We start from the raw sequence: 15,150 nt of genomic DNA, 5'->3' as shown, positions 1-15,150 counted from the left end.
CTTTTTACGATGTATGTCAATGATTTGGACTATGGGATTAATGTATTTGTGGCTAAATTTACTGATGATACAAAGATAGTTGGAGGAACAGGTAGTGTTGAGGAAACAGAGAGCCTGCAGAGAGACTTAGATAGTTTAGGGGAATGCGCAAAGAAGTGGCAAATGAAATACAATGTTGAAAAGTGTATGGTCATTCACTTTGGTGGAAGAAATAAATGGGCAGATTATTATTTAGATGGAGGGAGAATTCAAAATACAAGATGCAAACGGACTTGGGAGTTACCTTGATACCCTAAAGGTTAACCTCCAGGCTGAATTGGTGGTGCAGAAGGTGTGGTGGTTACTTGAAATGACCAGGAGACGCAGACAATTCTTCGAGAAGTTTAAACATTTATTTGCAAACAAAGGCTGAGGCAATCAATGATCTTGTCACCGAAAGCCCACCGAGCTTTCTTTATAGTACAGCATTCTTTATAGTAATTTCTTATCTTAGTTACATTTCGTTTTTATCAGCATACCCAATCAATTTTTAGTTGCATATCATCTATACATTAACTAATCAATCGCTCTTGCCTAGCTCTCGGTGCGCCACCATTATTTCTCTCCAGTTCGCATTGGGGCCCCATTCCTGGCCAAGGTTATTTTTCCAGACATCCTCCCTCACATTACATTTCCTGCTCGTACCATCCTCTCCGCCACCGTTATCTCTTACTAAACAAAGGCTGAGTGTAATACATGGAGTACTTTTCAGCTAATTAGTGCTGCTAGCTAAACAGGTGTTCTGTAATTGCCACAGTATGCAGCTAAGAGAGTACAAAGTATCTAGTTAAAACAATACATAGCAAAATGTGTCCAGTAAAATAATACATAGTAATATTCAGTACCTAGAAGTGATTACATAGTATAGTAAATAGCTAGTACATAGTGATTATATTTCAGGTATATATAATGATTATGTCAAGTATATTTCTCAATAAAGGCAAATGCAATGTTGGCATTCATTTCTAGAGGTATAGAATACAAAAGCAGAGATGTGATGTTGAGACTGTATAAGGCACTCGTGAGACCACATTTGAAGTATTGTGCAAACACGAGGAAATTTGCAGATGCTGGAAATTTAAGCAACACACACAAAATGCTGGTGGAACACAGCAGGCCAGGCAGCATCTATAGGGAGAAGAAATGTCGAGGTTTTGGGCCGAAACCTTTCATCAGGACTAACTGAAAGGAAAGATACTAAGAGATTTGAAAGTAAGAGGGGGGTAATGCAAAATGATAGAAGATCGGACGGGGTGGGGTGAAGCTGGGAGCCGGAAAGGTGATTGGCAAAAGGGATAGAGAACTGGAGATGGGAAAGGATCATGGGACGGGAGGCCTAGGGAGAAAGAAAGGGGGAGGGGTGCACCAGAGGGAGATGGAGAACAGGCAGAGTGATGGGTAGAGAGAGAGAAAAAAGAGAGGAGGGGGGAAAATACTAAATATATCAGGGAATGGGGTAAGAAGGGGTGGAGGGGCATTAACGGAAGTTAGAGAAGTCAATGTTCATGCAATCAGGTTGGAGGCTACCCAGCCGGTGTATAAGGTGTTTTTCCTCCAACCTGAGTGTGGCTTCATCTTGACAGTGGAGTATTGTGTGCAGGTTTGGGCTCCTTATTTTATAGAAGTTATACTGACATTAGAGAGGGTTCAGAGAAGATTAACGAGAATGATTCCAGGAACGAAAGGGTTACTGCATAAGGACTGTCTGGCAACTCTTGGGCTCTATTCCCTGGAGTTCAGAATGAGGGGGGATCTCATAGAAACATTCTGAATGTTAAAAGGCCTGAGCAGATTAGATATGACAAAGTTATTTCTCATGGTAGGGGAGTCTAGGACAAGACGGCACAACTTCAAGATTGAAGGACCTCCGTTTAGAACAGAGATGCGGAGAAATTACTTTAGTCAGAGGGTAGTAAATCTGTGGAATTTGTTGCCGCGAGCAGCTGTGGAGGCCAAGTCATTGGGAGTATTTAAGGCATAGATAAATAGGTTCTTGATTAGCCAGGGCATCAAAGGGTATGGAGAGAAGGCAGGAGAGTGCAGATGACTGGAAGAATTGGATCAGTCCATGATTGAAAGTCTGAGCAGACTCAGTGGGCTGATTGACCTACCTCTGCTCCTATATCTTATGGTCTTATGGCATCATCATCCCTTTAGGATAATACTACTTCTTTGGGATGTATTTATCCTCTACCTTCTGAATTTCTCCTAGAATCTCCTGCTATTGCTGCTCTACCATCGTCCATGCTAGTGTTCTCTTCCAGACAACTTCGACCAGCTCCTCTCTCATGCCTCTGTAATTCCCTTAACTCCACTGTGATACTGTTGCATCTGATTTTGACTTGTCCCTTTCAAACTGCAAGGTGAATTCTATCATATTATGATCTTTGCCTTCAGCCCCTAATCAAATCCTGGTCATTACACAACACTCAATCCTGAATATCTGATGCTGTAGTGAGCTCAACCTCAGGCTGCTCTAAATAGCCATCTTGTAAGCATTCTACAAATTCTCTCTCTTGGCATCCAGCACCAAACTGATTTTCCTCATCTACCTGCATATTGAAATCCCACAAGACTAATGTAACATTTCCCTTTTAACATGCCTTATCTATCTCCCATTGTAATTTGTAGCCCACATCCTGGCTACAATTCAAGGCCTGTATCAAGGTCTTTTTACCCTTGCAGTTACTTAAATCTACCTGCAAGGATTCTACAGCTTTTGATCCTATGTCAACTCTTTTTAAGGATTTGATTTTACTGTTTTAACAACAGAGCAATGCCACACCATTTGGTTACCTACCTCTCCTATCCATACAATGTGCATCCATAGATGTTAAGCTCCCAACTATAATTTTCTTTCAGCTTTGACTCTGTGATGCTGTCAATATCATACTTGCCAATCTCTAACTCTGCTACATGATTATTTACCTTATTCCATAAACTGAGTGCATTCAAATATAACACTGTCAGTCAGATAATTGACATCCTTTTGAATTGTTATCCTTTGTTATAGTGCAACTCTTCCTACTGACTGCAATTTTGCTCAATCATCTTGCCTGTTCTTCCTGACAGTCACACTACAGACTGCCTCTGCTTGGAAACCAACTGCTTTATTCTCAGCCCTTTCAATCAGTTTCCCATCCACCTGCCAAATTAGTTTAAACCCGCTCCAACGGTTCAAGCAAAACTTCCAACAAGGGTATTGGTCCCCCTCGCATTCAGGTGTAACATGTCCATTTTGTACAGGGCATGAGGGTACTGGATGTCAGATGTGGATTTCCGGGAGACTCCTACCTAGCCTTCCCGAGAGCCACATCTGCACCAGGTGCATCGAGATGCAGCTCCTTAAGGACCATGTAAGGGAACTGGAGCTGCAGCTCGATGACCTTCGGCTTGTTAGGGTAAGTGAAGCAATGATAGACAGGCTACAGGAGAGATAAATGGGTGACTGTCAGGAGAGGGAAGGGAGCATGTCAGGTAGTGGAGAGCACCAGTGTAGCCGTACCTCTCAACAATCAGCACTCCATTTTGAATACTGTTAGGGCAGTGGAATGACCTACCTGGGGAAGCAACAGCGGTCATGCCTCTGGCACTGAGGCTCAGAAGGGTAGGGAACTGAAGAGGATGGCAGCAGTAATAGGGGACTGTACAGTCAGGGGGGCTGATAGGCGATTCTGTGGACGCAAAGAACTACAGTGGTAGTTTGCTGCCCAGGTGCCAGAGTCCACAATATCCTGAACAGGGAAGGTGAGCACTGAGAAGTCATGGTGCATATTGGTGCCAATGACATAGGCAGAAAAAAAGAATACAGGGAGTTAGGAAGGAAGCTGAGAAGCAGGACCTCAAGGGTAGTAATCTCAGGATTGCTACCTGTGCCACGCGACAGTGAGGATAGGAATAGAATGAGCTGACAGATAAATGCGTGGCTGTAGAATTGGAGCAAGGGACAGGGATTCAAATTTCTGGATCATTCGGACTTCTTCTGGTGCAGGTGGGACCTGTACAAAAGGAACGGCTTGCACTTGAATCTGAGGGGACCAATATCCTTGTGGGCAGATTTGCTAGAGCTGTTGGGATTGGTTTTAACTAACATGAGAGGGGAATAGGAAACAGTATGATAGAGCTGAGGATGAACCAGCACATGAACAAGTAGATGATGTAATATGTAATATAAATGTAAGGAAGGACAAGCCATCGATTGGGTACAACTGCAGACTGAGCAAAGAGTTGTACCACAAAGGCAAAATCCAAAAGTGTGAAGAATACGGGACTGAAGGTGCTGTATTTAAACGTGCGTAGCATTCAGAATAAGGTGGACGAACTTATGGTGCAATTACAGATTGGTCGATATGATGATGTGAGCAGCATTGAGTCGTGGCTGAAAGAAGGGCATAGTTGGGAATTTAACATTAAAGGACATTCTTAGTATTGAAAGGCATAGGTGGTGGTGTGGCTCTGTTGGTGAGTGATGGAATTACATCTTTAGATAGAGGTGACATAGGATCAGAGAATGTTGAATCTTTATGGATGGAGTTAAGAAATTGCAAGGGTGAAAAAACCATCATGGGAATCATATATAGACCGCCATATAGTAGCCAAGCTGTGGGGCTGAGATTGCAAAGGGAGCAAAAGGCATGTCATAAAGGAATGTCACAATTGTAATGGGGATTTCAATATGTGACTGGGAAAATCAGGCTGGTGTTGGATCGCAAGAGAGGGCATTTGTTGAATGCCTATGAGATGGCTTTTTAGAGCAGCTTGTGCTTGAGCCAATGAGGGAAAAGACTATCTCAGATTGGCTGTTGCGTAATAACCCAGAGCCATTGGGAAGCATGAAAGTAAAGGAATTCTTAGGAGGCAGTGATCATGATATGATTGAATTCATACTGCAGTTTGTGAGAGCCATATGTATCAGTAACACAATGGATTAAAGGAATTACAGAGGCATGAGAGAGGAGCTTACTCAGGTAGATTGGAAAAGGATACTGCCAGGGATGTTGGCAGAGCAAAGATGGTTGAAGTTTCTGGGAATAGTTCACAAGGCACAAGACAGATATATCCCACAGAAGTTGTTCTCAAATGGCAGGGCGAGGCAACTGTGGCTAACAAGGGAAGTTAAGGACTGCATAAAAGTCAAGAAAAGAGCATATAACGTAGCAAAAGTGAGTGAGAAGATACTGCAAGGGTGAAAAAAACATTATGGGAATCATATATTGGCCTCCAAATAGTAGCCAAGATGTGGGGTTGAGATCGCAAAGGGAGTTGAAAAAGTTAAGTAATAAGAGTAGTGACACAATTATAATGGGGGACTTCGATATTCAAGGGTATTTAGAAAATCAGGTTCGTGTCTTATAGCAAGAGAGGGAATTTGTTGAATGCCTGTGGGATGGTTTTTTAGGGCAGTTTGTGCTTGAGCCTACTTGGGGACTACATTGGATGTTGTGTAATAACCCAGATCTTATTGAGGAATTTAACGTAAAATAACTCTTAGGAGACAGGAGATATGAGCGAATTCACGTTGCAAATTGAGAGGGAGAAGCATAACACACGTATCTGTATCAATGTGATAAAGGGAATTATAGAGGTATGAGAGAGGAGCTTGCCCTCATGGATTGGAAGTAGATACTGACAGGGATGACAGCAGAGCAGAGGTGGCTGAAGTTTCTGGAAATAGTTCACAAGGCACAAGATAGATATGTCCCACATAGGAACAAGTTGTCAAATTACGGGTTGGTAACCGTGGCTGACGAAGGAAGCTAAGATCTGTATTAAATCCAAGGAGAGGGATATAAGGTATCCTCATGCATCTGTCTTCACTGTGGAAGTCACTAGCAGTGTGCCAGAGGTCTGTGAGTCTCAGCGAGCAGGAGTGAAAGCCAGAGTCTTGAGAAAGCTTGCTGAAGAGATAACACATGTATTAGTCATGATATTTCAATAATCTCTTGATTCTACCATAGTCCTGGAAGACTGGAAGATTGTAAATGTCACTTCACTCTAAGAAGGGAGGAAGGCAAAAAAAAAAGAAAATTATAGGCCAGTTAGCCTAACCTCAGTGCTTGGGAAAGTGTTGGAGTCTATTGTTTTGGTGTACTTGGTGACTAATGATAAAATAAGTCACAGTCAGTATTGTTTTTCTTAAGGGAAGTCTTACCTGACAAATCTGTTAGAGTTCTTCGAAGAAGTAACAAGTGGGTTGGACAAAGGAAAGGCAATGGATGTCATTTTGTTGGATTTTCAAAATGCACTTGATAAGCTACACATGAGGCTGCTTAACAAGATAAAACCCTGTGGAAACATACTGGCTTGGATAGAAGAATGGCTGACAGGCAGGAGGCAGCAAATGGGAATAAAAGGGGCCTTTTCTGGTTGGCTGCCAGTAACTAGTGGTGTTCCTCATATGGGTCAGTATTGGACCCGCTGCTTTTCACATTGTTTGTCAGTGATTTAGATGATGGAATTGATTACTTTGTGGCAAAGTTTGCAAATGATGGGGAGATAGGTGAAGGGGTGTGCTGAGGAACCAATGCCATTGCAGCAGAACTTAGACAAATCGGAAGAATGGGCAAAAAAAGTGACAGGTGGAATACACTGTTGGGAAATGTACAATAATGTATTTTGGTAAAATGAACAATAGTGCGGACTATTATCTAAATGAGGAGAAGGTTCAAGCACCAGAGTGCACCTTAAGAGTCCTCATACAAGACTCCCAGAAAGTTACTTTACAGGTTGAGTCTGTGGTAAAGAAGGCAAATGCAATGTTGGCATTTATTTCAAGGGAAATGTATATATTACTCATGCTCCGTCTGTCTGTTTGTTTGTTCGTTTGTGACCTCCAGTTAGCGCAAACGGTGCATTACAGTGGCACGTTCTTTGGCTAAATCGACTTGAAATCTGCTAACTTATAGAATGCAGGCAAAGTTCAGGGTTATCTATTCGTATAAAATTGCTGATTTGCAAAAATCAACAGGCTGCCTTTCACCGAGAGCCGATCCACCATCATGGAAATCGGGATGCGACACTATGATGCATGCGCACGGCTGCCTCAGCAGTGACACCAACCAGAGCAAAAGGGCAGGGCAGCTCTATTTCGAGTGGTCACATATCATCAGCATGTGCAGGATTGGGACAGATCTAACTGCCACCCATCAATAAGAGCTCATTAAATCTTATTGTAATGACGTACTTCTCATTCAATATTTTTATTAGTTTCTGCATAAAGGAGTACAGAGTACAAGAAGATATATAAGTCAAAAAAAGTACCAAATATACTGTATTAAAAATACAGTTACAATCACAAAACCCTGTATTCATAAAAATTACATTAAATCGTAATGTTGAAATATAAAAATTTGGTATACAGAAAAAAATCTAAACCCACTACCGAAGTCAGAGCTGTTAGGAAAAGCAAGGAAAAAGGGAGAAAACCCTTATCAAATAATAAAATATATTATTAGCCACCACCTGTACTTTTACAACAAATCAAAGGTTTTGAAAATAACTGAAAAATTGTCCCCACAATATATAAAAGTCTTGACTAGATTCAAAAACTGAACATCAGATCTTCTCTAAATTTAAGCATGACATAACATCCCGTAAACTGTCATGACGTTCTTCGAGACACCCATAAAATCCTTTGCTGCAGTCAGAGAACAGCAGTGACTATATCATGTTCATTTAGGAGAGCACCAACCACATCATCAAGAATAATCAGCTTCCTTTGGTATTACTGCTCTGTATCTTTGATCCAACATTAGTATAAAAAAAATGGTCAGCCTAATTATGCCACGTGGAAAGAGAAGGGGGATGCCAAACGTCGTCGGGAAGCGGCAAGGAGAGGGAGAGAACAAGAATTGGATAAGACCAGGGCTGCACGATTCCAGGATTAAAGGGTCAGTACAAAAAAGATGAGAGAAGAAGAGAAAGAGGAGGAGAGGCATGCACGTCTCCAGAATGACAACAACAGGCACAGGAGGAGGAGAGAAGAAAGGAGCTGAGAAATGCACGTCTCCAAGATCAGAGACAAAGAACAAACAGCAGAAGGGATGAAGAGACAGCGCATGAATGGACTGCACACCTCCAGAATGACAATGAGAAGCACAAGGGTGGCAGATCAACCAGAAATTTTGCCATCAGAAGTGTCCTTCATTAAATGAGGAGGAGCTATATTTCCCTTGCTACACGTCTTCTATAATAAACTGTTTTTTATTCTTCAATTTCCAAAGCAAAGCAATACCAATAGCATTAAGGAAAATTTAATGTTCATTCTGGTCCCATCAGACTGCACTGCCTTTCTCTCAAAGGGTGCCCCAACAGGTCACCCCATTGTCTAGTAGAATATAAAAGCAAGGAGATAATGTTGAGGCTTTATAAGACAGTAGTCAGCTGCACTTGAGAGTATTGTCAACACTTTTGGGCCCTGTGTCTCAGAAAGGCTGTGTTGTCTTTGGAGAGAGTCCAGAGGAGGTTTACAAGGATGATTCCAGGAATGAAGGGGTTAACATATGAGGACCTTTTGGCAGCTTTGGGCCTGTACTCACTGGAATTTAGAAGAATGCGAGGGGATCTCATTGAAACCTACCGAAGGTTGAAAGAACTAGATAGGGCGGATCTGGAAAGGATGTTTCCAATGGTGGGGGTATCCAGAACTCAAGAGCTTCTTCTTCATGTGCCTTGCGCGTTGCACACTTGGACGATCATGGCTTTCCACATTGAACGATCCCATGCAGCGTCAGTGATATCCTGCACACTTAGATCTGTTATGTTGAGGGGCAATGTGTTAGAACAGAAATTTTTTTTAGCTAGAGAGTGGTAAATCTGTCAAGGCTATCTGTATATTTAAGGCAGAAATTAATCTTTTCCTGATCAGTCAGGACATCAAAGGATATGGCAAGAAGACAGATGTATGGGGTTGAGTGGGATCCAGGATCAGCCATGTGGAGACTCAATGGGCTGAATGTCCTTATTCTGCTCTTATGTCTTATGGTCTTGTATCTTCTGCAGAAGAAATCCCAGTGATCCATAAATCTGAGATCTACTCCCTGCACCAATTCCTCAGCCATACATTCATCTGCCAAGTCATCCTATTCCTACACTCACTGGCACATGGCACAGACAACGATCCAAAGATTACTGCCCAGGAGGTCCTGCTTTTCTGCTTTCTACCTTGCTCCCTAAATTCTCTCTTCAAGAGATCCCTCCTTTTCCAACCAATGTCGTTGCTGCCAGTAAGTAACAAAACTTCTGGCTGCGCACGCTCCCCCTTTAAAATGCTGTGGGCCCTATCCAAGATCCTGTCTCTATTGCATCCACAGAATCTCATGTCTACTCTAACTATAGAATCCCCTATCTTTACTGCAGTCTTTTTCTCCTTTCCCTTCTGAGGCACAGCAGCAGCCTCAATGCCTGTTACTGCAGCTTCTCCTTGGCAGGTTGCTTCCCTGCCCCCTCCCCCGACCCACAGTAAACCTTTTATTGAATAGAGCAGCCACAGGGGTACTCTGTCTGCCCATTTCCTTTTCCTCTCTTGTCAGTCATCCAGGTACCTGTCTCCTGCACCTTAGGGGTGACTACCTCCCTGTAGCTCTTAACTATCACCTCCTCAGTTTCCCATTTGAGCCAAAGGTCATCAGACCATAGCTCCGGTTCCTTAACATGTTTTTAGTGTTTTGTCTCTTTCTGTTCAAGTTCCCTCAGTAGAATCTCTTTCTTTATTCTTCCTACATCGTTTGTGTTCACATGGACCATGACAATTGCAACTTTTCCTCCCACTCCAAATTCCTCTGTTGGTCAGATAAGATGTCCCAAGCCTAGAAACCAGGCACACCACCCATCCTTGGGAATTCTTGATCCTTGTAACAGAGAATTGTGTCTATTCCTTCAACTGTACTATCCCAATTACAGCTATATTACTCTTTCTTCCTCCACCTCTGTTGAATGGCTCCATGAACTACCATGCTATAGTGCAGTGGTTCATCTTTCCTACTCTTATCCTCATGGGGATCAACAATCTGAGACCTTTGGGGCAAACTCAAGGGCTCAGGCTCATCAAGTACCACCTCTTAGGTCCCCTTACCTGCCTCACTCCAGTCACTCCCTCTTATCCCTGGCAGCAGAATAAATGTGGATTAGTTAACCTAGTGGATGTGACTGCCTCCTTAAAAGACTGTGTCCAGATAACCACCTGATGCATTGCAGTATTTGAAGCTCAGTCTTCTGAATTCCTTGAGGAGCCAACATTACCTGCAAATGGGGTCAGCACAAGCCACAATGGGGTTCACCAGTTTCCACATCATGCACGAGGAAAAAACTGGAGGTCCATAAGCCAGTCCTTATTAGAAGAATGAAGTGCAGCGGGGGTCAGTAGCTGTAAATTCCTTGGCATCAACATATCAGAGGATCTGTCCTGAGCCATCACAATGAAGCATCAAGAGCACCTCTACTTTCTCGGAAGTTTGTATAGATTTGGCGGGTCACCAAAAACTTAAAGAAGCTTCTATAGATGTATGATAGAGTATCCTAACTGGTTGTATCAAAACCTGGTATAGAAACACCAATGCCCAGGAACAGGAAAGGCTACAGAAATGTTGGATTTCACCTAGCCCATCATAGGTGAAGTCTTCCCCACCATTGAGTACATTTAGGTGGAACACTGCGACAAGAAAGATCATCCATCATCAAAGACCCCCACTGTTAAGGCCAGGCTCTAATCTCGGTACTGCCTTCGGTTTAAAGTCTTAGGTCCCACAACAGCAGGTTCAGGAGCAGTTACTACCCGAGGAGATGTGGATAACTTCATTCACAACTCCTTTGAGTAATATTGTGTCAATGGTATTTGAAACATTGCCCTTGTGTCTTTGCATTCAATTTAATTAGCAAAAAGCAGTAACATTCCATTGGCTTTCCTAGATAGTTTGGTTTACAAATTGTGCACTGGGAAACCTCTATGTGTCAGAGTACTTCAAAAATAGTTGGGCTTGGATGGAAAATTTACTTTGGTGAAACCTTGTATACACTTGTAAATTTCACTTGATTCTCTTCACTAAATATATTTAAGAAACAGTTAAGAGAGGTTTTTTCATAGTAAGAGAATTAAGGGTTATGGGGAAAAGGCAGCTGAGTTTACGGACATATCAGCCATGATCTTATTGAATGGTGGGACAGGCTCGATGGGCCGGATGGCCTACTGCTGCTCCTATTTCTTATGTTCTTATGTTTCTTCCCCCCCTTTTGAGTTGTTTCTTAGTGCCCACTATTGAAGTTAATATTTGGTGCAATGTGCAATAAAGTAACTTTCATTTTACAGAAAAGCTGCTTAATTCATACTTGATGTACCTTGAACAATATGGTTGAACATGTGTCCATCAGCTACTAAACTAGCAGTGATTATTGAAATTTTAAAATACTAGAAAATACTTCAGTTAAATTCAGAAATAATTCTGCAATAATATTGTCATAGTGTAATTGCAATATGGAAAATGGAAAGTATATTCAAACATCAGAACAGAAATTTCAGTAAAGGTGCACAAGTGAATACTGTGAGCAGTTCATCCTTTGAGTCTTCTGGTAGGATATTTTTAAACTATAAGAAAATATATAAGAACCTCTTAGGATTAATACAATTTAGACTTAAAATTAATGTTCTTTAATCTACATTTTGGTAATATCTGTGGGTAAAATCACTTCCTTTTGATTTCCTATCAAGATCAACAACCCAAAGCATTTATGTCAGAGCCAGATTTAATAAAACCAGCATATGTCGTGAAATTTGTTAACTTTACAGCATTTAGATACCTTTTTATTGCTTTTGAAAGACCATCACAGGCAAACTACTAAATCTTTGACTTTTGAATCCTGACCGATAAGTCTTGATGCAGGGTCTCAACCCAAACAATCCATCATTCTTTGTGTTCACCTGTGCTGCCAGATCTGCTAATTAGAACATAAAACATGGAACACTAGAACTTCAGCCCCCAATACTATGCCAACCATTTAACTTACTCTAAAATCAAGCTAACCCTTTGCTCCCACATAGCCCTCCACTTCCCTATCATCCATGCACCTGAGAGTCTCTTAAATACTCCTAATGTATCTGACTAAACCACCACAGTTACACAGTCCACAAACCCACCACTCTGTGTGTAAAAACAAAACACCTTACCTCTGGCGACCCTATATACCAACTTCCAATCACCTTAAATTTATACCCCCTCATATTAGCCATTTCTGCACTGGAAAAATTTTCTGACTGTCTACTTGTTTTATGCCTCTTATCTTTTCCTCAAATCACGTCTCATCCTCCTTTGCTTCAAAGAGAACAGCCCTAGCTCACTCAACCTATCCTCATGAGACATGGATTATGGAGGAACGTTGTCTCATTTTTTAACTGCATTGCATTTGTGGTTTCTAAATGACAATTAACTGAATCTGAATTCAACTAGGTAACATCCTGGTAAATCTCCTCTGCACCCTCTGTTAAGCTTGCTTTACTGTACAGTTTGTATTTTGCTAATAAAATCCTTATATTTGTTCCAAATATTTTGCTTTATGCGTGTGTGGCCTCCATCGGTCATGGTCGACCATAGGTGCTGTGCCTCTGGTAGTCACTGGAGCGAAGCTGGAGTGACCTCTCCAGGGCACAAGCCAGGGCAGAGTTAATATGGAGATCCGTCTGTTGCCCATGCAGTGGGACCCCCCTCTCCATGCTGATGACAGGTCCAAAGGAACGATGAAAGTCGATACAGTTTGGTGCCAGCAGCATTGCAGGAGTTGCCGTGCCGGTGCTGGGTACAGCAGTCAGCCGCCTTTGGGACTCTGACTCCAGATTTTTCCTCAGGGTTTATTCCCAAAGCCTTTCCCATGAGCGAGTATTGCCGCAAGGCAGCGGAGATTTGGATTCGGAGTTTTCCATCTCCAAAATTAGCTACCATCTGTGCTTAACGGGCCCCATCGGCCCAGAGCAACTGGTTTTAAGGTGCCAGTGGCCCACCTTTACCCCTTTTCCTCAGTGAGAACAGCTCCGCCGGGCATAAGAACTATGCCACATGTGAAGGCCAGGAGCTTTATGTAGCTCCTGCTTATATGTAAATTACATCAAGGGAGGTTTTATCCTCCTTGCATGTATTACTTTGAACTTCTCATTCTGTACCTTTGTGCTGTTGCATATTTATCTTAACAGTGTGTCTAACTTTTTATTTACAGTCGATGTGTGTCAAATCAGCGTCCTCTTCTTGATTCAGGAACTATGGGTACTAAAGGACACACGGAGGTTATTGTGCCAAACCTGACAGAGTCATATAACAGCCATGTAAGTGCACAAATTCTGAATAATGGATCAACTCCATTCTTGTAAGTGAACTTGAGGAAAATTGAAGAAAACAAATAGCTATTCCAAGATAAACAGAAGGCTATGCCCACACTACACTGGATAAATCCATAACCTAACCTTTTTCTCTTTGTTTTTACCCTCCATCCACACTAAAACGGCATTTTCATCCCCCGAAACTGGAGCTTTTCAGAGTGTGTATTTTTGAAAACGCCGGATTTCAAAGTGTGGACGGGGTGGACAGGGTAACTAGAGAAATCTGAAAACACTGTCAGACGGCAGAGCGCTATTTCATTGCTTTCTTGAACACAACCTAACAATTTCAGAGCAGACGGCAACGAGACTGATGCCAGAAGAGTTAGAAATGTACTCACCAAATACTTTGACCCATAACTTACTGAATAAATAAGTATACTCACTTTGCCATTTTCTGTCCTTGCTCGTATGAAGGTGATTTACCTATTTATGCAAGTACTTCTCTGACAATAGATGTGTGTAACAGCCTAATGTAACATTGTCTGGAAATACAAGGTAACACTGATGCAGACATGTTTTATACATTTAACAAGGTGCTTTATTAGTTTATGAGTTAGTCAGTTTTTCAATGTTCATCGTCAGCCGGGTCAATCTGTCCGTGAACAGATTGCCTCAGTACTCTCCAGTATTTGTTTTTTTTAAGTTCTGCGCAAGAGCCAACAGCTGTCTGTCGTTTTAAGTTTTTCTAGTCTGTAACAACACAAATGCGCACCAAATCCTTCACAGCGAGATTCGACACCAAACATGTCGCTTGTTTTCGGTAGATGTGTCCTGTGCATGCGCAGCAGGAGGGGATTCACCGAAATCTCTGTTTCAATGTGGACAGAGATATTTTCAAAAACACTTAGTGTGGGCGTCTATCATTTTTACACGAAACCGGCATTTTCAAAATTATCCAGTCTAGTTTGGATGTAGCCTAAATGTCATGAAGGAAGATTTAGAAGTTTATTTCCCTTAATGAAATTCTGATAGGACTATTTGATGTTGGTTACTTAACCATTGTATCAATTCAAGAAAATATGCATTTTATCTTATCTATTCTTCCCCTGCTCATCTTTTCTCCAACTGCCTTGAATTTTTTTTTTGAAAGCAACAAGTTTTCTTGCAATCTCACTTACTGAGATGTTCGATGTTATGTTGAAATTATGTAGGACATTAGTGATCCTAATTTAGAATATTGTTCTCTAGTTCTTGTCACCTATTTACAGGAAAGATTTCAATGAGATTGAAAGAGTGCAGAGAAAATTTACAAAGATATTGCCAGGACTTGAGAACTTGAATTGTAGGGAAAAGTTGAGTAAGTTTGGGCTTTATTCCCTCAAGAAGTAAAATAGGAGAAAGAAGGAAAATTTAAGAGAGATATACAAAATTATGAGGGTATAGATGGATAAATGAAAGCAAGGTTTTGCAATGAGGTTGAGAAAGACTAGGACTAGAGGTCATGTGTTAAAGGTGAAATGTTTAAGAAGAATACCTTCAAACAGAAGGGATCAATTTCAAGATTTAGAAACATAGAAAACCTACAGCACAATACAGGCCCTTCAACCCAAAAAGCTGTGCCAAACATGTCCTACCTTAGAACTACCTAGGCTTACCCATAGCCCTCTATTTTTCTAAGCTCCATATAACCATCCAGGAGTCTCTTAAAAGATCCTATCGTATCCGCCCCATCACCGCTGCCAGCAGCCCATTCCACACACTCACCACTCTCTGCATAAAAAACTCAACCCTGACATCTCCTTTGTACCTACTTC

The 15,150-nt window shown here is 41.7% G+C and overlaps 1 protein-coding gene across 4 annotated transcripts in view; it reads left to right on the top strand.

The window, feature by feature from the left end:
• uba6 (ubiquitin like modifier activating enzyme 6) overlaps positions 1-15,150 on the top strand; it is a 336,534-nt gene that overhangs the window by 189,789 nt on the left and 131,595 nt on the right. For all 4 annotated transcript variants that reach the window (XM_059970138.1, XM_059970139.1, XM_059970137.1 and 1 more), the window contains one exon: positions 13,237-13,342. In XM_059970138.1, the coding sequence (XP_059826121.1) occupies positions 13,237-13,342 (106 nt within the window). The remainder of the gene's footprint in view (positions 1-13,236; positions 13,343-15,150) is intronic.

Source organism: Hypanus sabinus, chromosome 5 (genome assembly GCF_030144855.1).
Source record: "Hypanus sabinus isolate sHypSab1 chromosome 5, sHypSab1.hap1, whole genome shotgun sequence".
In the NCBI taxonomy this organism is placed as follows: domain Eukaryota; kingdom Metazoa; phylum Chordata; class Chondrichthyes; order Myliobatiformes; family Dasyatidae; genus Hypanus; species Hypanus sabinus.
This window is presented reverse-complemented; position numbering and strand designations above follow the sequence as displayed.